This window comes from Cyprinodon tularosa, unplaced genomic scaffold, assembly GCF_016077235.1.
Source record: "Cyprinodon tularosa strain WSP-4 unplaced genomic scaffold, ASM1607723v1 ctg60, whole genome shotgun sequence".
Taxonomy (NCBI): domain Eukaryota; kingdom Metazoa; phylum Chordata; class Actinopteri; order Cyprinodontiformes; family Cyprinodontidae; genus Cyprinodon; species Cyprinodon tularosa.
In genome coordinates this window covers 1,506,865-1,525,420 of record NW_024039341.1, presented here as the reverse complement: position 1 = coordinate 1,525,420, position 18,556 = coordinate 1,506,865, and the positions used below count along the sequence as shown (strand labels likewise).

The following is an 18,556-nucleotide window of genomic DNA, read 5'->3' as shown; positions in this document are numbered from 1 at the left end:
CAGAGGTTCATCTTATGACTCCAAGAAAATCAGGTATCAAAAGGAAATTTAATCATTAACAAAGAAGATCTAAAATGATTTATGGGATTATTTTCCATTTTTAAAGGTTCACATCTCCTCAGTCTCACAGGCGAAGCAAAATACATTTAGAATATATAGAAAATTAAAACTTTTATAATCAAACTATACTTTCTATTAACATCTGTTAGATGTATAAACCATAAATTCATCTTCTCTCAATGGTCAAGCACTTCTTTTTTTATAAGTACTGACTAACTTCCCCATTTCTTACTGAGCAAAAAAGAAGAAATAAAAAGGAAAGGAGAAGAAGTCAGTTTGGTCGTCTGTGAGGAAAAGACACAGACGATTAGAGGAACAGAAGGGCAAGAGACAAAAGGTAATCAAGATATTTAATAACAGTTTTGGCTCTAAAACACTGATCAATTGTAAAACATACCCTGGAGGGTTAAATGATAAATGGAACTTCAGGGTGTTATTGTTAGGTGTTTGAAAATCAATATTTCAAGCCTAGAAAATTGCAGAAATGTGCACCATTTAATTCTCATATCTATTGCAGGTGTCAACTATTTACAATCAGTGATGGGAGTAACGGTGTTGAAAGTAACGGCGTTTTTAAGTAACGGGTAACTACCACTTGGACACTAGGCCTGTTTTCGAGAAATATGCTTGAAAATAACATGCCCAAGATTAATTGAATATATCTCAAGAACTACAGAGTTTATTTTAATTGTTTTGGTATCAAAATAAAGGCAAGACCCCAGAGAATATGTTACAGGTCGAAAAACCATCTTGGGGCGAGTGCTGAGGACCCAAATTTGGGTCCTCCTGTTATGAAAAGGTTAACTTATTACTTTGACTGTAACTATAACTATAACGCAGTTACCATTGCAGACACCCCGTTACTGCGCTTTACTCAGGTCGCACATTGAACCTTTTTTTCATAATTGGACTTGTGCGCGCCTTGTCATGAGAGAGGGGAAGATGAGATTGGCTGTTACGGGTGTTAACGTACAGCACACACAGAGAGATGGAGAGTGAGGAGGATCCAGAAGCAAAACAGCTTTTTCCACATGGAAATACCAGTGTTACGTCGAGCTGCGTTTCCCCATCAGATACGGTTTCCCCTGCATCTCCACACAGCGCAGGCGGCACGATTCACTGGCACGCAACAGGAAACGCGCTTGCCCGCTAAAGGCAGCTGCCCACAGGGGAACTACGGAGAGCGCGAAGGATCAAATGTCAGCCTATATGGAGAAAGGGAGATAGATAGATAGATAGATAGATGTTGAAGTATCTATAACAACCCAAACACACAGGATTTCAGAATTAGACATCCCCAGTTTTTAATATTATACACTCACCAGATCTGAACGTCCTGTTCACTTCACACCCATGAGTAGAGGTAATGCAGCCTGATGATATTTACACCACATCAGATACCGTTCCCCCATGTTAAGCAGGGGGAACGCTATCTGACGGGGTTTATAGGCCCGTCAGATAGCGTTCCCCCCTGATTTGATTTCTGTACTTGTCTTTGTCGTCCACTCTATTCAGCTGGCTTTTGAAACACACAGAGATAGATGGGGGCCAGGTGGTGAGGGTTACGGGGGAGAGAAACGCAATAGTTACTTTTACTAGTAACTAGTTACTTTTATTGTAGAGTAACTCAGTAACTCTTTTTGAGAGAAGTAACTAGTAACTATAGCAAATTACTTTTTCAAAGTAACGTGCCCAACACTGTTTACAGTCACATTTATCTTTTCCAAACTAAAAAGATATAAAGTCACAGATAATTAGGAAAAAAAATTTGTACAATTTTCATGAACAATGTTTCTTCTGTCAGGAGGCAACATAAAGGATAGAAATGCTGTATTGTATGTGTGATTTATTGTCTAAACTTTGCTTTGATTCAGGTTCAGTAATTCTCTATAACTTCTTCACCAGAGGTTTGTCCTGTTGGGACTGAATGTTTTCAGCATCAAATCAGGATGTTGGTTTTTATCTGGATAATTGTGTCTCTCTCTACTAACAACGGTAATGCATGAATCTTCTCCTCTGCAAAAATATAGTGATCAAAATAGTATTTATGTAAAATGCAATAAATCTGCTTGTTATCCAGATTTGCTGATAAATACAGCTGCTGTTTGATGAGCAGACATACAAATAAAGGATAACAACCAGACTATTGTTCAATCACAAATCTTTAATTCTTCACCTTTTGTGTTGACATTGACTGACAAAGAGCTTTCTGAAAGCAGATAATGTAATTGTAGTCACCAATGAAATCCAAAACCAATGATTACTAACTTTGTATATTCTTGTTTATCAACAGGTGCATTAGGACAGGGAGAAAAGTGTCAACAACTTGGTTACTGTGTTACTCTCTCTACAACCATAACAGCAGAGGCTGGACTCTGTGCTGTGATACCATGCTCTTTCAAATCTGAATTTGAGCCAAAAGTTATTATGTGGTTTAAATGTGAAAAACCCCAATACCGATGTACACATTCTGACCCTGTCTTTCACTCTGACAAGAGCAATACAGATATTCAGTCTGGGTTCAAAGGTCGAGTATCACTGCTGGAGCCTGATGTGACTCAGAAGAACTGCAGGATTATAATCAATGATCTCAGAAAGTCTGATTCTGGATATTATCTGCTCAGAGTTGAAGGAGACGGAGAAAAGGATACATTTTTTTATACTGTTGCATACACCAATCTCTCTGTAAAAGGTAGGAAACATCACAAGATAAATGTATATAATCCTATTTTTAGACCTGATGAAATACTTTACTATTTTTATTGACATCTAAATCAATTGTAGAGAGTTCACAAGATTCAAAACGGCCTTTTTATTTTAAATTTACATACAAATAAATAATCTAACGTTATTGAAGCTTTCTTGTCAAATTTAAGTTAATAATAAACATTTTGGGGGATATAACCAATGAACTGTGTTTCCATCAGATCTTAACCAAAAGCCAGAAGTTAAGATTCCTCCTCTGATTGAGGGACAGCAGGTCACTCTGAGCTGCACTGCTCCTGGTTTCTGCTCTGGGTCTCCTCCTAAAATCACCTGGATGTTCGGAAGAAAAGGAGAGAAGGACTCTTACATCCAGGGAAATATCACTGCTTCAAAAACTGAGAATCTGACTGCTGTCAAACAGAGTCACAGCTCAACTCTGACCTTTGAACCTTCAGCTGAAAACCACAACACCATTATAACCTGTCGGGTCAGTTTCAGAGGAAATGAAACCAGAAAGAGGACTGAAACACTGAATGTAAACTGTAAGTACCTCATGATCTATAACTATTATTAAATATACTTTTAACTCCATCTGTGCAATATTTGAAGAAAGAAAAGGCTGATCACTTGGATTAAGTTTGATTGTGAAATAATTATTAATAATTTATACCTCAGAGATTGTTAAATAAATACCAATACCTGATCATACTGATGTGGGATTAAGTGGTTCATATAGGGCTCCAAGGTACAAATATTTGGCTATTAATCTGTACATTATGACTGGTTAATAATCAGATCACAAAAGATGCTTTATAAAATATGGTTTTGAACTTGATAGAACTTGGACAAAGATAAATGTTACTTAAGGAGGAAGCAGCACATTAAGTGACAAATATGGATTTTTCAATAATAAATACATTTTCTATAGTTTTAGGTTAATTACTGTGCTAAGTTGTTTTCTTCTTTAACAAATAATATTTGTATGGTTTATGATTAGGAAATGACATTAGGTGACTTTTATTTGAATAATCAATTAATTAAGATTAATCTTATTAAATGTTTCAGCCATTACTAAATATCGAGAACATAGATGACTAATCAGAAAAATAAATATATAACTGACTAACTTCAAAAACCTACTTAAAATCCTTAATTCATTAAGCTGTTTAAACTTCAGCTCTAGTTTTGCTCCAAGGATATTAGAAAATCTCAGATATACGGTAGAACAACAGTGATGGAGGGAGATGATCTGAATCTGACCTGTAGTGTGGACAGCTTCCCTCCATCAATTATCAGGTGGACTAAATCTGGAACAGAACCTGATCTGCAGGATCATGTTTTAAGGAAAGCAGATAACAAAACATTGATCTACCTGCAGGAAGAAAGTGGAAATGCCTCTTTTTCCATCATTAATACTTGACAAAAGAAGTCGTTGTTAATGTGACATGCTAGTAGATTTATCAAAATAAAATAGCAAATATATTTTGGTTTTAAAACTCAATATTCTAAATGGAAATCCACCTCTTACAGGGGAACACCAGCTTGTTACATTTCCTCTTGATGTGACGTTATTACATCATGTTCTAATAATAATAATAATAATGATAATAATAAATTTTATTTGTAATGCACTTTACATTTTTTTTTTAAATCTCAAAGTGCTACCGGATAAAATCATCAATCAAAAATCAAGATAGAATCAAAATCCGCTGAACTGCTGCTAGTTTTACTCACATGCCAGGAAGATGTCTAGTGCTACTACCTCAGATGATCTCACTCTCGAAATGGAATTGAACGATTCAGATTAGCTACAGTAGCCGAATGAATGGAAGGGATAGAGCGTAGCCGCTTCTAATCCGGGCTGCCGGTCACAATTCCAGTCCGGTGCGTGTATGACGTCATACACACTCCGCTTTGTTTAAAAAAAATATAAATATAAAAACTATAGCCGTGGATGTCTCGGGAACAGTGATTCTCCTACATGTTATGAATGCTGGCGTACCATAAAGAATAAATTATGAACAGCTTAGATTGTGCCTTCAACTCGCTGCCCATAGTAAGACGTTACTTGGATATAACAATACTGAATATCTTTGGAACGGCTCCAAATGACACAAAACTCATATGAGTGAGTTAAACATGATGTAATAACGTAAAATCAAGGGGCCAAAAAAAAAAACGGTGTTCCCCTTTAAGCTTATTGTTTTGTTATTTCTTAAGAGTATTTCATGTTAGTGTTCAGCACAGAGGGTCTAAAGCACAGTTTTGTACCTTGTTTTGTTTAATTCCACATATTTTCTCCACAGACTTTAGAAAACCTCAGATCTTTGGCAAAACCACAGTAAATGAAGGAGATGATCTGAATCTGGCCTGCAGTGTTGACAGCTTCCCTCCGTCATTCATAAAGTGGACTAAAGTTGGAACAGAAACTAACCTGCAGTACAACATTTTAAACAAGTCTTATAACAGCACTGAAACATTCCTGAATGAGAGTCCTCATAATTCTTCTTTGCTCATCATAAATGTAACATCAGAAGACGCTGGACGCTACATTTGTACAGCAACAAACCAGAATGACAACCTGACAGAAGAAGTCATTGTTCATGTGACATGTGAGCAAAACACATAAGATATGTTTATAGCAGAAATCTGTTAACATCCAGATGTGGTTACTTTAATTTAGGAATTTTGTGTACAGCAGAAAAATGTGTGTTTTTAAGTGCAGTCTTATATATTTTAATGCTTAAATGAAATGCATCTCAATTTATCAGTATTTCTGTAATTTCTTAGCTAATCATGTGACACATTGTGGGGTTGGCTGTGCAGCTCTTCCCTGGGCCATTGCTGGTGTTTCACTTAGTGTAAATGTTCTCTGTATGATCTACATTTGGCTCCTTTGGTGAGTTACAGCAGCTAAATATTATGTTTTCTGGTCCATTCGTACAGGCTGTTTGTTTTAACAATATTTTTCTATTTAGGAACACAAGAAAAAAGATGAAACCCACTGAAGGTGACCCAACTTACATGTTTCTACAGAAATCTGATACATCAGCAGAGTATGACACCATTGTCCAACGACCCCGCTGACATGTCTACAGGAATCATTGAAACTTGCATCTAACCTGCTAAAAACTGGACTTTTATTAAATATACTGTTAAGGGATGCAAAAGAAAAGAAGAGAGCATGTATGTTAATATTGTGTCGATTTATTTAGTCTTTTGACGTTAGCTTCTTTCATCTCTTGGTTTTGGTCACTGAAGTTTAATATTTAGTTTATTTTCAGTATTTACCAATGGTGTAGTGGACAGATTTTTTCAGTAATGTAGATAAAAAAAAAACTCCTAAGTCATTTCCTGAATAACTGCACATGTGAAAAACCATTCTACCCTTTCTTCTGGAATCACCAGGAAAAATCTTTCAAATATATTCTGGCTATATTGACCGTTTCCATGGTGATGTGGTTATAGTCTCAGACTGAAATGAGGGGATCCAACCCCAGATGGACCCCTGTGTGTGTCAGGAAGGGCATCTGGTGAAAAATCTTTGCAAAGTTTACCAGCTAGTTGTAAGGATTTGTTATAGCGAACCTTGAACAAGGGAGCAAGAACACGCACTGTTCTAAGCCTTTCATCTAAACTTATAATCTGGTTTGATTTTTATCTCCCTGAGAATGTGAGACATTTTAGTGTTTGAAAACAGTAGTTGATCCACAATGAATGGATGAAGCTTACATGTTATATAAACCCTAGACATGCACCTGTACAGGAATAAAAGAGGAAGAATTACAAAGATCGGCATGTGGGACAATCATTGCATAAGATGCTACCCCTGGGACTCAAAGCTGAAAGATCATCCACTACACCTTAAAGTATTTTTATGTTGAATGTTGAGGCATCTATTTTCATGTTTGCAGCTTTGCCAAAAAATATCTGCTTTAAAATATTTTTTATTCTTTATAAGTTTATATTTCAGTCTTAATGGAGTTTCAAAATATGTTTGCTCATTTATCCAAAGTGTTTATGCTCATTAGAAAATAATTTGTCAAAGAACAAATGATAATTAAAAAAAAATATATGCAAGTATTACTTTTCTTGAAGAGTTGGTGAAAATTATTTGATAACATCTTTGAACTAATATAGAAACACAGAACTTTCAGTTGTATTGTTGACATTGATGCTAGAGCATTAATATCAGAACAAACTTCATTGTCCAGGTTTCTGAGCACAATGAGGGATTTTTTTTTACTTTGGGTTTTATCTCTAACATCTGGAATCGGCATCAGTCCAAACATTTTAGACATAGGTGGAGTCTTTACTGAAAAAAGAAATACAATTTAGAATTAAGAAAAAAAAACTTTTTTTATTCTGTATTTTTAATGGATATTGAAAATTATTATTGAAAAAAAAATGTAACCATCAAAGTGAAACCCTCAATATGTTAGATTATTTTAGGTTGCATGATATAAGCTTAACTATGTAGCATGTTTACACAGTCTGTGTTTTAGACACCCCTACATGGTGGTGTAGTTGTTAGCATTATTCTCTTGAAGCTGAAAGCTCAGATGTTTAAATTCATGTCAGGACCCTATCTTATTTGTTCTCTATGTACAGGTATGTGTTTTGGTTCTCTCCAGGTATTTCCAATTGCATTTCTCAGTTCAAACTCATATGTGAAAATGAATATCTGACATATTCAGGACAAGCTTGAGAAATGCACCAACACCATCACAACACAATATGTCTCTGTGGATTTGGGACATACAGTATGTGGAGAAATATCCCTAAACATCACAATTTAAGGTGTTCAAATTTTTTCTTTGAAAAACAAAACAAACAAAAAAATGTTAGAACTGTAAATTTACAGTCATATGTTTATATCACTGTTATATATATATATATATATATATATATATATATATATATATATATATATATATATATATATATATATATATATATATATATATATATATATATATATATATATATATATATATATTATTTTTTTTTCACTACTTTTTTGTTGAGGTTATTTGCAGTAGTAGTAGCACAGCACTCCTCGTGTGGATGGATAATAAAGAAGCACTCGTATGCTCTGTTTGAAAACCTAGGACGCGTCCTTAGAAGGCCAGATTCGAAGGATGATTACGTCATAGCGCGGCGCCGAGGTCTGGTCGGATTCCAAGAGTCCTCGTTATGCGGCCTTAAAATGCGTCCTTCTTTTTGCCGGATTTGAAGGACGGTCCGATGTATCCCCTGTATCCTTGGATATCCCAGGATTCATTGCGAGACCAAGCAAGCCATGATTAGAGGAAAGGTTACTTGGCGCCAAACAGTGGTGAAAATTGGAAGTTCAGTTTAATATAATCCAGTCTGTGAATAGTTCCGTCTGAAATGAATGAAAATAGTTGTTTTAATGGTTATAGAGTCAGATATGTGGCGGTAATGTTTGGTTCATCTAAAGGTTTTAATCTGTTACTGTGTAAATGGGTTTGGCTGTGATTTAAGGACAGATTCTAATATATCTGCAGGGTGGGGACTATAAATCTGATAGGAGTATAATTTTTTTATTGCTGTTTCTCACAATAAATTAAGTATTTTTTGTTGTTGAATATTAGAGATTTTGCTGATATATTTTTTATACATACATTGTTTAGATTCACTTATATCTTTCTACCCCTTTTATAGAATAGAAAATCTCTTTATTGTCCCACAATGGGCAAATTTACAGCAGCAGAAAGATTATTGAAAATGGTCACACAAATGAGGACCTTAGAAAAATGTATAAGAATAACATAATAGGGAAGAGTTAAAATATAAACAATAAAGTACTGTAAAGTGTTTTAACAATATCAAATTGGAGACTAAATAACCAATATGCAGCTATGGACATTTTTACAGTAATGGATATTTGAAAATAGCAGCAAAATCAGAGATGTGCAGAATGACAGCAGCAGGTTATTTAACTGACTAAGGTTTCTTTCTATCATTACATTTGATTTCATTTGTCCCTGCTCCCGGTGGTTGGAACCTTTATTCCACTCTGGATTCTTGTGAGTGTAGTCTGTGTTCACTTTAAAATAAAAAAAATAATAAATAAACAAACAGTTATGAAAACTTCGGTTTTCATTCTTTTCCTGTTTTGTGTGTCAACTTTCACGGTTGCTAAGCAACATAGCCTTCGGCGGGGGTAGACCTGTTCGAATTCACAGCCAAAACTCTTCCGGTCTCCTTATTTTCACGGACTTCGAAGGATCCAGTCTAGGTAGACCGCCCAGGTTTTCGAACAGGGCCGTATTATCTTTAGGCGGATGCGAGTTACTGTTCTGATTTTATGGGGTCGTTCCGTTGGCAGCTTTTCAGTTGAGCCAGTGTCTTATCCACGTTTGTTTGCGGGTGCCTTAATGTGACACTTCTGGTGTTGAGTGAATGACAAAAGTGAGTACTAATTGTTCTGCCTTAAATGCTTCCCTTATTCCTGAAAGCCTAATTTATTTGTTTATATTATCTACAAGCAAGCAGACTTGATGTAAACATTTTTTAGTTGCGTGTATCACGGTCGGCAGCCTTTCTCCGCGAGGGAGAGGGGAGCAGGGAGGGACGGCGTGTTTTATGAGAGCATCAAAGCATTAAATACAATATATTCAAGGGCGTAGGTCTGATTTGAACTTTGGTAGGGACACTATTGGTCTGGTGTCATTGGTGCTATGCAATATGCATGCCCTTTTTTATGCTCGATGTGAGCATCCGTACTGATAAGAGGAATTCATTGTTAAAAGAGAAAAGCAACATTTTGCTCCATTAATAAAAATGTTATAAGCTCTACACTCATTAGATGCTGTTTATTAATGTTTGAAGTATCACCGGCTCTGATCAATGTGGAATTAGGACTGTTTTCCACTTTGAAAACGGTTTCATTTGAACGACTAAGAGAGAAGGTAAATACAGTATTTTCTTTTGAAGATACAGAATTGTGCAGAGTTAAACCCCACTCTAATATTTGTACCTACTATTCTCTCTCTGTATCAAGCCAAATAATACATTCATTAAAATATTAACTTCACTATAAAAGTTGAACATCTGGGCTGTAGTTACTCTGTCTAGCCAATTACATGTATTTCATCTGGGGCTGAAAAAAATGAATCATATTAATAGATTATTTCAATAATCGTCAACTAATTTAGTAAGTGATTCATCATTAACTGGAGTATAGAGACTTTAAAACATACAGTAATATAAATGTAAAATGTGCCTTTCCCCACAGAGCAACCCACTTAGATCAGTTATATCAAAATTGTAAAAATAAAAACAAAAAAATGAAAACAGTAATATCAACTTAATATTACAATATCGGTAAAAAGGAAACATTCACATTTTCTTTTTTTAGTTGGCTGTGGCTAAGAATCAGAAATGTTGATGGCTTACAGCCTTTATTTGCCCATTTTTCCAACAGTCTTCAGGACTCCTGGCTGACTCAGAATATTTCGTTTTATAAAAGAAAAAAAAGGTTTTTGTTTTTTAGTGTACATGATATTCATTTTTTTTATTGGGACTGGTTTTGTAGCCTAATATTAATTGTAGTAACCGCTGCATTCTAGTGTGAATACATTTTCAATGTTGTGCTCCAATCACACGCGGACTAGAAAACAGCCAATCAGAGAGAGAGAAGGCGGAACTTAAGGCAGAACAACCAATGAGAGTTGAGTTAAACAGCGCAGCGCAGTTCCATGCGCTGCTACATGAAAGGGACAGGACAGACCAGGCAGAGGAGCTGCGAGAGGAAAAGAAGCCACTGCTGGAACAACTACTGCTGTAAATTATAAACATGTTGCTCACATCCAATTATTGGTCGGGACAATTAGGTCGGTTCAAAATTTTGGTAGGGACATGTCCCTATGGTCCCTATGCAAACCTACGCCCATGAATATATTTGAATATATTGTTTATTGTTCTTTTTTCAGAACTGTTCCAACATGGAGTTCACAATAAAGTGCACAGCTAGTGACGCCTGTTGCAAAGGAAAACCAACTCTTGCTCTTCATTCCTGTGTCCTGACCGAAACCCATCCTATCTGTTGCATATTCCATACAGTTTAATTCTCCTTAATACTGACAGAAAACAACTACAAATAAACTTAACCAGAGGGCAGAGCCCTGGCAAATAGGACTTGTTAAATTTGATGAAGAATTGGATCAGATGCAAAGCATTGATCAACAGAATTATTTTAGGACAAAATAATATATCTTCTCATCAGAGGAAAACATGCCAGACTCTAAGCTTTTGTTACATACTTTCTCCTAAAGGGGGCAGCATTGTTCCTGCCCTCAGCACCATAGACCATGGTAGATTGTTTTCATCAGCAGCTGTTGGTAATGAGACCTACTACTGTGGTGCCATCAGCAGACCTCCAGCTTACATACCTTCATAGATGCTATACAAACTCTGTAAAAACAGAAGGTAGTGAAGGGCTCAGCACTCTGTGGTAGAAGAAATATCACAATGGTGGCTGTTTATGCTTTGATTAACATGTTTCAGTTAAAAACCCGATCTGTTCAGAGGTTCATCTTATGACTCCAAGAAAATCAGGTATCAAAAGGAAAATTTATCATTAACAAGATGAAAATGATTTATGGGATTATTTTCCATTTTTAAAGGTTCACATCTCCTCAGTCTCACAGGCGAAGCAAAATACATTTTGAACTAATGGAAAATTAAAACTTATCAAACTATACTTTCTAACATCTATTAGATCTATAAATCATAAATTCAGCTTCTCTCATTGGTCAAGCACTTTTCTTTTTAAGTGCTGACAATCTTCCCCAATTCTTACAGAGCAAGAAAGAATATAAAAACAAAAGAAGGAAGTCAGTTTGGTCATCTGAGGAAAAGACACAGAGGAACAGAAGGGCAAGAGACAAAAGGTAATCAAGATATTTCATAACAGTTTTAGCTCTAATAAGACTGATCGACTGTAAAATATACCCTGGAGGGTTAAACGATAAATGGAACTTTAGGGTTTTATTGTTAAGTTTTTCTAAATTAATATTTCAAGGCTACAAAATTACAGAAATGTGCACCATTTAATTTCTCATATCTATTGCAGGTGTAAACTACTTGCAGTCACATTTATTTTTCCAAACCAAAAAGATAAAGTCACAGAAAAAAAAAAAAGAATTGTCTATAATTTTCATGAACTGTGGTTCTACTGTCAGGAAGCAACATCAAGGATAGAAATGCTGTATCGTAGTGTCAGGAAACGAGGACAGATGGACCCAGTATTTAAGGAGAGACAGTCAGTAGGCAAGTTCAAAACGTTTATTAAATTAAGAACAAAACTAAAAGGGGAGCTGCTAGGATCTGTGGCATTCGGCGACTGCAGGTGGGGGGCGGAGCACCACCCAATCTCAGACACTCCGTTTGTGGGAGAAACACAGGTAAGTGACCACATTCATCTGACAGAAGATGATTATCTGAGTTGGTCACTTACCTGGTTTAACAGTCCAGTCCCATAGGTCTTGCAGGAAGCCCATCCTGGTCAGGGATTCAGAACAGACAGGATCAAGGCTCCCAGGCATCGTAGAGCTCCCAGGCAGGTTCAGAGTCCAACAGAGTCCAGAAGCATGACCAAGCGGTCACGCACAGGAGCAGACAGGATCAGAAGCAGACGGGGGGGCTCAGTGGAAGAGGGTAGCAGAGACAGGACGTGGAACCAGAACTTAATGCAGGACCTTTAAACTGGTCTCCACCTTGGACGCAGGCTTACTTGGATAAAAACTGAAATTACCGTGTACAGAGCCAAAAACCCAGAGGGCTCAGCAGGGGAGGAACAGCGGACAAGCGGGAGACGAGACGGACACAAAACCCTCTTTCCACTGGCTGCCAGGATCCAGCACAAGAACCTTGGAATCCACATAACAGACAGGCTAAAAAAACAGTTAATGATCTGGACCCTAATGCTCAGGCTGAACAGAATATAAACCAAAGGAAACAGATAAGAGGAATAAATGATAATTGAGGCAGTGAGGGAAAAACGACAGGTGAAAGACACAACTAATTAAGGGAGAGCAAACAGGCCAGATCATGACACGTAGGTGTGATTTACTGTCTAAACTCTGCTTTGATTCAGATTCAGTAATTCTCTATAACTTCTTCACCAGAGTTTCATCCTGTTGGGACTGAATGTTTCCAGCATCAAATCAGGATGTTGGTTTTCATCTGGATAATTGTGTCTCTCTCTACTAACAACGGTAATGCATGAATCTCCTCTGCAAACATATAGTGATCCAAACAGTGTTTATGTAAAATACAATAAATCTGCTTGTTATCCTTGTTTGCTAATAAATACAGCTGCTGTTTGATGAGCAGACATACAAATAAAGGAGAGCAACCAGACTATAGTTCAATCACAAATCTTTAATTCTTCACTTTTTGTGTTGACATTGAGTGACAAAGAGCTTTCTGAAAGCAGATAATGTAATTGTAGTCACCAATGAAAACCAAAACTAATGATTACTAACTTTGTATTTTCTTGTTTATCAACAGGTGCATTAGGACAGGAAGAAAAGTGTCAACATCCTTATTACTGTGTTACTCTCTCTACAACCATAACAGCAGAGGCTGGACTCTGTGCTGTGATACCATGTTCTTTAAAATCTGTCTTTGAGCCAAAAGTTATTATTTGGTCTAAATGCGAAAACCCCCCAAACCGATGTACATATTCTGACCGTGTCTTTCACTCTAACAAGACGTTCAGCCTGGGTTCAAGGGTCGAATATCACTGCTGGAGCCTAATGTGACTCAGAAGAACTGCAGCATCATAATCAATGATCTCAGAAAGTCTGATTCTGGATATTATCTGCTCAAAGTTGAAGGAGACAGACCTGGGGATAAATATTCTTATACTGTTGCATACACCAATCTCTCTGTAAAAGGTAGGAAACATTACAGGTTAAATGTATATATTCCTATTTTTAGACCTGATGAAAAACATTGTTACTGTTTTTATTGACCTCTAAAGAAATTGTAGAAAGGTCACAAGATTCAAAACGGCCTTTTTATTTTCTATTTACAGACAAATAAAACATCTAGCGTTATTGAAGCTTTCTTGTCAAATTTAAGTTAATAATAAACATTTTGGTGGGATATAACCAATGAACTGTGTTTCCATCAGATCTTAATCAAAAGCCAGAAGTAAAGATTCCTCCTCTGATTGAGGGACAGCAGGTCACTCTGAGCTGCACTGCTCCTGGTTTCTGCTCTGGTTCTCCTCCTAAAATCACCTGGATGTGGAGAAGAAATGGAGAGAAGGACTCTTACATCCAGGGAAACATCACTGCTTCAAAAACGGAGAATCTGACCGCTGTCACACAGAGTCACAGCTCAACTCTGACCTTTAAACCTTCAGTTGAAAATCACCACAACACCAATATAACCTGTCGGGTCAGTTTCAGAGGAAATGAAACCAGAAAGACGGCAACACTGAATGTAAACTGTAAGTACCTCATGATCTATAACTATTATTGAAGACACTTTTAGCTCAATCTGTGTAATATTTGAAGAAAGAAAAGGCTGATCATTTGGATTAAGTTAGGTTGTGAAGTAATTATAATTTATACAGAGATATAGGTTCATATAGGGCTCCAAGGTACAAATATTTGGCAAATAATCTGTACATTATGAATGGTTAATAATTAGATTGCAAAAGATGCTTTATAAACTATGGTTTGACGAGATAGAACTTGAACAAAGTGAAATGTTATTTAAGGAGGAAGCAGCACATTAATTGACAAAAATAGATTTTTCCATAACAAATGTATAGACAAATCAAGTGATATTTGTTTGGTCTAAGATTAGGCGATGACTACATTAGGTGACTATTATTTCAACAATAGATTAATTACAATTCATCTTTATCAAATGTTTCAGCCATCAGTAAATATTGAGAACACAGATGAATAATCAGAAAAAGGAACATTTCTTTAACAAACTTTAAAAACCTACTAAAAATCCTTAGTTCATTCAGCTGTTTAAACCTCAGCTCTACTTTTACTTCACAGATATTAGAAAACCACAGATATACAGTAGAACAACAGTGATGGAGGGAGATGATCTGAATCTGACCTGCAGTGTGGACAGCTTCCCTCCATCAGTTATCAGGTGGACTAAATCTGGAACAGAAACTGATCTGAAGGATCATATTTTAAGGAAAGCAGATAACAAAACATTGATCTACCTGCAGGAAGAAAGTGGAAATGTTTCTTTTTCCATCATTATTGTAACAACAGAAGAAGCTAGACGTTACATTTGTACAGCAACAAACCAGAACAACAACCTGACAAAAGAAGTTTTTGTTCATGTTAAATGTTAGTACATGTATTAAAATAAAATATATTTTGATTTGGTTTTGAAAGTTAATATTCTAAATGGATATTCACCTCTTAAGCTTATTGTTTTGTTATTTCTGAAGAGTTGTTCATGTTAGTGTTCAGCACCAAATGTCTGAAGCACAGTTTTGCACCTTGTTTTGTTTAATTCCACATATTTTCTCCACAGACTTTAGAAAACCTCAGATCTTTGGCAAAACCACAGTAAAGGAAGGAGATGATCTGAATCTGACCTGCAATGTTGACAGCTTCCCTCCCTCAGTTATAAAGTGGAATAAAGTTGGAACAGATTGCAACCTGCAGAACAACGTTTTAAACAAGTCTTATAACAGCACTGAAACATTCCTGAATGAGAGTCCTCATAATTCTTCTTTGCTCATCATTGATGTAACATCAGAAGACGCTGGACGCTACATTTGTACAGCAACAAACCAGAATGATAACCTGACAGAAGAAGTCATTGTTCATGTGACATGTGAGTAAATTTTATAAAATCAAATACCAATACCAAATGTATATATATTTTTGTTTTCAAATCAGTCACTTTAAATAGAATAAAATCAGGTTTTGTCGTGTCAGAATTCTTAGCACTTCTGTACCAGCTTTCCTCCATCAGTTATCAGGCGGATTAAATCTGGAACAGAAACTGAAGAGGGGGATCATATTTTAAGGAAAGAAGATAACAGCACATTGATCTACCTTCAGAAAAAATATGGAAATGTCTCTTTTTCCATCATTAATTACTGTCTAAGTGCTGAACCCTCCATCAATGGAGCAAAAATATCAGAGTGACAGCATTTTAAAGTGACTTACGGGAGAATTATCAACAGCAAAACACAGAAGATATGTTTATAGCAAAAATCTGTTAAAATACAGATGTGGTTACTTTAATTTAGGAATTTTGTGTACAGCAGAAAATGTGTGTTTTTAAGTGCAGTCTTATATATTTAATGCTTAAATGAAATGCATCTCAATTTATCAGTATTTCTGTAATTTCTCAGCTAATCATGTGACACATTGTGGGTCTGGCCATGCAGCTCTTCCCTGGGCCATTGCTGGTGTTTCGCTTAGTGTAAATGTTCTCTGTATGATCTACATTTGGCTCCTTTGGTGAGTTACAGCAGCTTCATTTAATGTTTTCTGGTCCAGTCATACAGGCTGTTTGTTTTAACAAGATTTTTCTATTTAGGAATGCAAGAAAAAAGATGAAACCAACTGAAGGTGACCCAACTTACATGTCTCTACAGAAATCTGATACATCAGCAGAGTATGACACCATTGTCCAACGACCACGCTGACATGTCTACAGGAATCATTGAAACTTGGATCTAACCTGCTAAAAAATTGACTTTTATTAAATATACTGTTAGGATGCAAAAGAAAAGAAGAGAGCATGTATGCGAATGTTGTGTCGATTTATTTAGTTATTTGATGTTTCTTAGCTTCTTTCATCTGTTGGTTTTGGTTACTGAAGTTTATTATTTAGTTTATTTTCACTATTTATCAAAGGTATAGTGGACAGATTTTACAGTAATGTAAATAAGAAACTCCTAAGTCATTTTCTGGCTATATTGACCGTTTCCATGGTGATGTGGTTAAAGTCTCAGACTGAAATGTGGGGATTCAACCCCATATGGATCCCTGGGTGTGTCAGGAAGGGCATCTGGTGTAAAATCTTTGCAAAGTTTACCAGCTAGTTCTAATGATTTATGGCAAACCTTGAAAAGGGAGCAAGGACACACACTGTTCTAAGCCTTTCTTCCCTACTTATAAACTGGTAAGATTCTTTTTCTCCCTGAGACTGTGAGACATTTTAGTGTTTGAAAACAGTAGTTGATCCACAATGAATAAATGAAGCTTACATGTTATATAAACCCTAGACATGCACCTGTGCAGGAATAAAAGAGGAAGAATTAAAAAGATCGGCATGTGGGACAATCATTGCATAAGATGCTACCCCTGGGACTCAAAGCTGAAAGATCATCCACTATACCTTAAAGTACTTTTATGTTGAATGTTGAGGCATCTATTTTCATGTTTGCAGCTTTGCCAAAAAATATCTGCTTTAAAAATTTTTTATTCTTTATAAGTTTATATTTCAGTCTTAATGGAGTTTCAAACTATGTTTGCTCATTTATCCAAAGTTTTTATGCTCATTAGAAAATAATTTGTCAAAGAACAAAAGATAATAAAAAAATGTATGCAAGTATTACTTTTCTTGAAGAGTTGGGGAAAATTATTTAATAACATCTTTGAACTAATAAAGAAACACATCTTTCAGTTGTATTGTTGACATTGATGCTAGAGCATGAATATCAGAACAAACTTAATTGTCCAGGTTTTTGAGCACAACGAAGAATTTAATTTTTTTACTTTGGGTTTCATCTCTCACATCTGGAATCGGCATCAGTTCAAACATTTTAGACTCAGATGGATTTACACAGGCTTTGTTTTACACACTCCTACATGGTGGTGTATTTGTTAGCATTGTTCTCTTGAAGCTGAAAGCTCAGATGTTTAAATTCATGTCCGGACCCTGTCTTATTTGTTCTCTATGTACAGGTATGTGTTTTGGTTCTCTCCAGGTATTTACAATTGCATTCCTCAGTCCAAACTCATATGTGAAAATGATTATCTGACATATTCAGGACAAGCTTGAGAAATGCACCAACACCATCACAACACAATCGGTCTATGTGGATTTGGGACATACAGTTTGTGGAGGAATATCCCTAAACATCACAATTTAAGATGTTCATATTTTTTTCTTTCTGTTACTTTAAGAAAATGTCAAGTCAGGGAATTTACAATTACTCAAGTATTAAACACTGACAGAAAACAACTACAAATAAACTTAACCAGAGGGCAGAGCCCTAAAAAATAGGACTTGTTAAATTTATTGAAGAATTGGATCAGATGGAAAAAGCATTGATCAACAGAATTATTTTAGGACAAAATAATATATCTTCTCATCAGAGGAAAACATGCCAGACTCTAAACTTTGTTACAGACTTTCTCCTAAAGGGGGCAGCATTGTTCCTGCCCTCAGCACCACAGATCACGGTAGATTGATTTTATCAGCAGATGTTGGCAATGAGACCTACTACTGTGGTGCCATCAGCAGACCTCCAGCTTACATACCTTCATAGTTGCTGCTGAACAAACATGTTTAAAAACAGAAGGTGGTGAAGGACTCAGCACTCTGTAATTCTGTGATAGAAGAAATATTGCAATGTTTCCAGGTGGCTGTTTATGCTTTGATTAAAATGCTTCAGTTAAAAATTTGATCTTTTTAGAGGTTCATCTTATGAATCTAAGAAAATCAGATATCAAAAGGAAAATTTATCATTAATAGTGATGAACTAAAATGTTTTATGGGATTATTTTCCTTAAATAAGACACTAAAT

At 35.9% G+C, this 18,556-nt stretch overlaps 1 protein-coding gene and 1 pseudogene across 1 annotated transcript; both read left to right on the top strand.

Moving 5' to 3' along the window:
- Positions 1–347: 347 nt before the first annotated feature.
- LOC119797855 lies at positions 348–16,711 on the top strand (annotated as a pseudogene).
- On the top strand, positions 1,969–7,068 carry LOC119797854 (sialic acid-binding Ig-like lectin 14). Its single transcript, XM_038307085.1, has 6 exons — positions 1,969–2,055; positions 2,354–2,752; positions 2,988–3,308; positions 5,073–5,378; positions 5,557–5,665; positions 5,745–7,068. Exons 1-6 carry the CDS (start codon positions 2,010–2,012, stop codon positions 5,851–5,853), a joined length of 1,290 nt encoding a protein of 429 aa, XP_038163013.1. The 5' UTR covers positions 1,969–2,009; the 3' UTR covers positions 5,854–7,068.
- Positions 16,712–18,556: the final 1,845 nt, after the last annotated feature.